The following is a 7,630-nucleotide window of genomic DNA, read 5'->3' on the forward strand; positions in this document are numbered from 1 at the left end:
AGTCGTGTTCCTCTTCTGGCAGACTTGAGATCAACTGGAGTGAGGTTAGAGGTAAAAGATTAGGAGGTAGCCGTACTTGCTAATTTTCAAGTTAGGCCGATTTTAATTGATCGTGTACTTGAAGCCCAGATGGTTGATGAAGAGACCTAGGAAAGAAATCAAGCAAGGAATCAGGGGAAAAAGAAAGACTTCAGAGTTCGAGAATCGGATGACATGCTTATGCAAGAGAGTAGAATGTTTATGCCAAATAATTTGGAATTAAAGAAAGCAATTCTTGATGAAGCGCATATCTCAGCTTATGCGATGCATTCATGAGGTACTAAAAAATATCATACCATTCGACCATTTTATTATTGGCTGGGTATGAAAAGAGAGATAACTGAGTATGTGAGTAGGTGTGCCATTTGTTAACAAGTTAAAGCTGAAAAGAAGAAGCCGTTTGGGTTGCTGCAGTCGCTTCCTGTTCCAGAGTGGAAATGGGTAAATATTACTATGGATTTTGTGTACAAGCTTCCACGTACACATAATAGTTTTGACGGCATTTGGGTGATAGTTGATCGGCTTACTAAGTCAGCACATTTTATTCTAGTGAGGGAAAAGTATTCTTTAAGTCGATTAGCTGAATTATTCATATCGAAGATTGTGAAGTGCCATGGTGTTCTAGTGAGTATTATTTCGGATCGTGACCCAAGATTTACTTCTAAATTTTGGGTGGCTTTTTAGGAAGCTTTGGGTACGAGATTACTCTACAGTACGACATATTATCCTCAAACAAACGAACAATCAGAGAGGACCATTCAAACGTTGGAGGATATGTTGAGATCTTCGGTATTGCAGTTTGGTGATGCTCGGCACAAGCGATTGGATTTAATAGAATTTGCCTATAACAACAGCTTTCATTCGAGTATCGGCATGTCACCATTTAAGGCACTGTATGGTAAATCTTGTCGTACACCCTTATGTTGGTCGAAGGTCGGAGAAAGAATTTTGGTGGGTCCAGAAATTGTAGATGAGACTACTTAGAATGTTCAGGTAATTAAGTCTAACCTAAATGCGACCCAGGATCGACAAAAGAGCTTAGCGGACAGGCATGCCACTGACAGGGTGTATAAAGTTGGTGATTGGGTGTTTCTGAAGCTTTCACTGTAGAGAAGTGTTGTACGGTTCGGAATGACGGGTAAGTTAAGTCCCAGGTATATCAGACCATATATGATCACCGAGCGAGTTGGTGAAGTGGCTTACAGGCTTGAGTTACCTTCTGAGCTGGCTCAAGTGCATAATGTTTTTCATGTGTCTTTGCTTCGTCATTACGTTGCGAATCCGTCACATGTGATACCTCTTCAACAATTGTAAATTAACCCGGATTTGACATATGATGAGGAACCAGTAACGATTTTGGATTGGAAGGAAAAGGTTCTAACGAACAAGACTATGAGTTTAGTGAAAGTTTTGTGGAGGAATCACTCCACGGAGGAGGCTACTTGGGAGACGGAAGACCGAATGAGAGATTTGTATCCTCGTTTGTTCATTGGTTACTAGTGGTTAGTTTGACTTGTTATGAATTTCGGGGCGAAATTTATTTTAAGGTGGGTAGGTTGTGACAACCCGTCCCCGAATTATTCGTACCGTAAGTGTGAAATGATGATTTTGCCCTTGGTGAGTATTTGTCATTTTGGGGTGATTGTTTTGTGGTTTTGTTGGTTGCATTTGGACCACACACACACACCCACATCCACATCATCTTCTCTCGTGTCTCTCTCTGTCTCGAACTCCCTCTCTCTCTCTCTCTTTTTCTTTCTCACTTGTACGGACGGGGTTCAAAACCCTTGCAAACGTTGCAAATCAAAGTGAAAAATGATACCCTTCTGTTTGTGAGGATTATACGAGTTCAACCATACCAATTTCAGGTAAGGAATCCTTCAATTTCATGTCGAACCAAGAATCTCCGATTTGGTCACTGTTCATGCACACGTGAATTATTGACTTTCAGGGAATTTGAAGCTTTTAGGAAGCTTAGTGAGGTCCTTAGGAAGCTCGGGGTGGTTCATTGGGTGGAATTGGACGTCGGGATCATGAGTTGCGAGTTTGGCCGATTTTTGTTGAATTTCTCCGATGACATCTCGTGATCTTTGAGGCTTCAAACAGGTATAACGTTGTTCTGAACGAGTTTATGTGGAGGCATTCGACATGGCATATTTCTGAACGTGTTTTCGATATATGTGTATATACTATTTTCTGGGAAGCTATATAGGTTTTTAAGGTGAGGGGTTAGAACTTTCGATAATGAATGATTTTGAAAAGCTTTGTTTTTGCCCACTCACACTTTCTGTTTTGCGCCTTTCCAGGTTCTAGTTAGAAGCAGCTTTGGTGGTTCACGAGGACTTGACGGTGGTTCTGACAAAACATCACAAATGAAGGATCACCTTTGGGTGTTGTGTAATTAGTATTCATTCTTCTGGACTACACTTAGGTTTTCTGTGCTCTGATCATGTTTATCCCACTTAGTCTCACATTAGTGTGTTACCTTAACTAGTTTACTTAGTAGTTTGGTTTTTATTTATTCGTACTTTTATTATTATCTTTTGCTTCCGCACTGTGCACATGGCTACATCACCCTCATGTGACGGCCAGCACACCTTGATTCCGGTCGGGGTGTGTCAGAGTGTCCATCAATTTGTCGCTTACAATCGACACCGGGTTTCAAAATATTTAAAAAAATATTAAAATCTATGTCGCTCAGAACCGACGCAGGCTTTAAAATATTTGAAAACAAGAATTAGTGTCGCCTATAAGCGACACCCATAATTTATGTCACTTAAAAGCGACACTATTTTATTTAAAGCGACGCCAGTATTTAAAAATTATTAAAATGTGTGTAGGTTATAAGCGACATTAAATTTTTACGTCGGTTTAAAAGCGACATAGACATTTTATCACGCTTATAAGCGACAGTAAATCCGACATCATGTTCAGTGGATGTCACAAGTCTCTTGTTCGCCACTATATTATATTAAACCGATACAACAACTGACACTATAAGGCCCTTTTGTAGTAGTGGGGCCCCGATTTACGATTTTATTTTACATGTATATAAAGCATATATATTTAAAGGCCGAATAACCAAATTAAGTTCTTAGTGTATGTGTTCTCTCGCTTCTTATCTTTATAGCTCCAACTGGGTTCGAATACATCTTTTTATGTTTTATTTTATTTTTTATTTTTTGTATTTAAAAGCAAGGAGTTTTGAGTCCAAAAACATAGAGAAAGCAAATAGATACCTAGCCACCACACTATGCATCATTTTTATTTATTTTCTTTTGCGTAGTATCACTGTATACACACCCAAAAAAATAAATATAAAAGAAAATAGAGTAACTAAAATTTCAGATTTTATAAGCATCTGTCTAAAGCCTTAAACAGGGCTTCCAAACTCTGAGGTCGGCTTGTTTATAGTACTTGGTATTATTGTTTGGGTTTAATGAAAAATCTTTCTTCTGTCCCTCTCAACATTTGCATTTTGTATCACGATGCACACGTGGGATCATGAAGAACGAATAAGGATAAGAATGACATTTTCTATGTCAATCTCTATACTAATACTTAAAGGTTTTGTGTATTGTGTATGGAATAAAACATATCGTACTTATTCTGCATACCAAAAGCAGAAAAAGAAGCCTTTAAATTTGATCAGAGAGATCACTAAGATCATTAAACCACAACGTAAAAGATCCCAACCCAGGTGGTTTTGCAGATCTAATACGTCTGCAGCTCCCATACTATTAATATAATTTTTGCTTTTCTTGCAGTTCGGCGTTCAACCATAATCCATGATAATAATAATAATATGCCTTTCACTTCCTAAAATCTGACATTATATAAGCCCACCCAACATCCATCTCCCTCTAATTTCCTTTGCACCGCCAAATCATTGGTTTTGAAATTTCCAGCTTCCTTTTCTTTTTCTTTTAGGGTTTCTTGGACCTTGGTACTGGACGTACGATCGTGGTGCTTTGTGTTTGTCAGTTTGTCACATCCCTTCTGAGTTTTGATTCTTGACGTGCTTGGGTTGGTGAACGTGAAATAGTCAGATTCCATTTATTATTAGCAACTGCTGAGTCTGCAGCTGGGTGTCCAGAGTAAAGGACGGACCTTCCCTAATAATAAGGACCCCAAATTAAACCCCATACTCCACTTTACCTTTCTGTCACTAAAACCCACCGCCTATTCGTATTTAGAGCTAAACCATCACAAGGGGTTCCAGCCAGTTAATATTGTCTTGACGAGTTCGATATCACCGCCATTGAAATGGGGAATTGTCAGGCGGCAGAGGCAGCGACGGTGGTGATTCAGCATCCGGGGAACAACAAGATCGAGAGGATTTACTGGTCTGTGGGCGCTCATGAGGTCATGACTTCCAACCCCGGCCACTACGTGGCTCTTGTCGTCAACTCTCCGACCAGGAAGTCTGTGACTGGTGCTCCAGTGATCAAGCAGCTCAAGCTTCTCAGGCCTGACGACACTTTGCTCATTGGACAGGTTTATCGCTTCATCAGTTTCGAAGGTCATGTTTCTAGCTTCGTTTTTCAGTTTTTTAGAAACGAGTTTTAATCAATTAGCTTTTCTTTTGTTTATGGAGAATGTTTCAGTTAGATTATGCAGTACAAGTTCATGTTTTCAGACACATCAAAACAAATGAAGGTAGATTAACTAGGGTTTACGTTTATATCCGATTCTCTGACAATATAAATGTTTTTCCAGCAAAGAAACTCACCGTATGACCATATAAACATTTGTCCGCCAAAATTGTATGTGGATTTTTGGTTAAGATTTTAATTTTAATATTTCATATTTCTTTATATATTTAAACAGATGTGTTGAAGGAGTTTGCTGCTAAAAAATCTGTGAAGCTGGGGAAGTTGCTGAAGCATAGAGGTGAGCTTGGAGTGGAAATGAAGATGAAGGACTTGGCAGGTCAGAATTTGAAGTCCGTCAATAACAATTCCATCAAGGTAAATATAAACTTTAAAGACCTACATAATCAAACCATCTTTGCATCAATCATTGTTGAATCACATGAAATTATCAGGGTAATTTGGTCATTCAAAATTGATGTGATAATGATAAGAAGTTCGGATATCAAGCACTTTGTAGACCTTGTGTTTTGTTCATCGGTAGTACGGGATATGTATGTGGATGTGTGGGCATCTTCATTTTGTTTTTCACTTCAACTCATTAGGGCATCTTTGCGATCCAAAAAGGGATACTTTCAAATTTCTGTACGGATTTTTAAAAATAGTAGTAAAAGAAAAGGTTAAATCTGTGCAGAGGAGATATGGTGATTTTACTGTGTCCTACTGAAATTAATTAAATTATCGTCTGCAATTCGAAGAATCTGATCTTCCTTTTAAATCCACAGATCTCGAGAATGTAGGTTTTTATGGTAACACGTTTTATTTGTCAGATACATCACTCAGGATAAAATATATGTAAGAATCTTACCCCGGTCAAAAGTTTCCATTAGGAAAAGAAAGATGTCGGAGTAGCATTTTATATTTAGGCATAAATATCAAAATGTTCATTATGTTACAGTACTATGGTCAATTTAGTGTTCGTATTTTTGATTTGGCTAATTTAGTCTTCATGTTTATCTCTGTTAGCCAATTAAAAACATTTTATTCAATCTCTTTTAAAAATTTATAAGAAAAATCATATAAGATATAATTACCGTTTTTCTTTACAGAAAAATGCAAATCAATAAAAAATAACATATATAAAAGATAAAACTTTCACTGATAAATTCAAGTACCATGTAAATAATTAACCTACTAATTAAATCAAGAATAAGTAAATAAAGAGATTAAGAACATATCAAAGGTGATATTCATTGAAAAATCGCAACGGAAAGTAATTAAGGAATTGCAGAAATAAGAGATTTTATTGTGGTTTCAAAAAGTTAATTTTCTTTCCTTGAAAGAAGCAAATAGGTTAAATCGCATAGAATAAATGATCACTTTGTTTTACGAATAGGATAAAAGGGGTAGAAGGGGTAGAGGATAGAACTAATTTGTCATTTTTTGCATAAAATGTATTATTTATTACCTATTGTCTACTAAATATACATTAAATAATAACCTCTATTGAATAGTGCTATTCACACAAAAGAATAGTACTATTCATACATCTATTTTTACCTCCAATATACCCTCTTATTAATTTTTTGTCATTGATCATCTTCCATTCATTCGATCCAACAGCCAAAAATTAAGAGAGGTGTGTGAAAAGTCAAATTGACTGCATGGATAGCACTATCCTAACAGAAAACCTCCCTGTTTGACAAAAACAAAATAAAATAAAAAAAAAGCTCCCTGGGTTCCAGCACACCTTAACCTTGTGGGTGACTACGTCATTGCGAGAGTGTGGGCTACAAAACATATCAAAGCTACACATGTTTACATGAAAATGGTTTCTGCACATGTTTGCTTAAGGTTTATGTTCAAGGGAAAATAATATTTGCACGTTCTTTTTTTTTTTTATATGCATACTTACGGTTATTTCTCACATTCGTAGTGAATAAATTTCTTTTCTTTACATGCATACTTAAACTTATTTTTCACATTCGTAGTGAATAATTAAAGAAAACTAGAAGAACATAAATATATAGAGATGTGCAGAAAAAGAAAAGAGCATGCAAAAATTATTTTTCTTGTTCAAAGTGTACAATAATTGGCATGGCTTATGTCATCATTCCATAAGTCTTCCATTGTAATGGTTCATGGGATGCATTTATGCCTTTATTGAAGGACTGGCAGATTTATGATGACAGAGGAAAGGTTCAACTGATCACTTTATGATTTGCTAAATGATATACTTCTTGACCAACAAATATTTGGTGGGGGTTGAGAATTCATTTTCCCCTTACCAATATTCGCACTGATAGAATTGGTTATCAACTCCTAACCATATGAAGATTAAGTTACGTTTTTCTTAGAAGAGCATGTTTAGTTAATGCATGACACTTAATCTGGTAAACAACTTTAGTTAGGTTTGCCTCAAACTTGCTTAATTAAATTTAGGGGTCTTTTGATTTAGAAAGATATTCATGCATGTTATTAAAATACTTATTTATTTATCTCTTCAGATGGAGAGTGTGGGAAGCAACGGTGGCAGCACAAGCACTAACAACGGCAGAACCTACAGAAGCGTGGGAAGAAATTATGGTGGTGGTGGTGGAGGTGGAGGTGGTGTGGGGCAGTGGAGGCCAGCCTTGCAGAGTATTGCAGAGGTTGGAACTTGAAATATTTTGCATGCAGTACAACTCTTCATTTCTCGCCCACCAATAAAAACAAGCAGAAGCAGCGACTCCTCCTTTCGCTTTTTCCAATATCTTCATATATCTCTTCTCTTTTAGACTGATAGTTATTAGTTTCCACTATTCCACGTCCTTGCAAGCTATCCATGGCCTATAGGGTTTCCAGAGTTTAGATGTCATGTATAACTCATTCAACTTGGACACGTATACCGCTCTTGCATATTTGTGTTAACCCTTTAGTTTGTTGTAATTAGGTGCAAACTATCTTGCCCAAAGTTGAACTTGATTCCATTTTATTAGACTAATCAACCTTCCTTTGTA

At 36.9% G+C, this 7,630-nt stretch overlaps 1 protein-coding gene across 1 annotated transcript; it reads left to right on the plus strand.

Moving 5' to 3' along the window:
- Positions 1-3,611: 3,611 nt before the first annotated feature.
- Positions 3,612-7,630, plus strand: LOC137747865 (uncharacterized). The gene is made up of 3 exons (XM_068488004.2): positions 3,612-4,561; positions 4,870-5,009; positions 7,139-7,630. Exons 1-3 carry the CDS (start codon positions 4,306-4,308, stop codon positions 7,292-7,294), a joined length of 552 nt encoding a protein of 183 aa, XP_068344105.2. The 5' UTR covers positions 3,612-4,305; the 3' UTR covers positions 7,295-7,630.

Source organism: Pyrus communis, chromosome 2 (genome assembly GCF_041283825.1).
Source record: "Pyrus communis isolate YQ-2024b chromosome 2, ASM4128382v1, whole genome shotgun sequence".
In the NCBI taxonomy this organism is placed as follows: Eukaryota; Viridiplantae; Streptophyta; class Magnoliopsida; order Rosales; family Rosaceae; genus Pyrus; species Pyrus communis.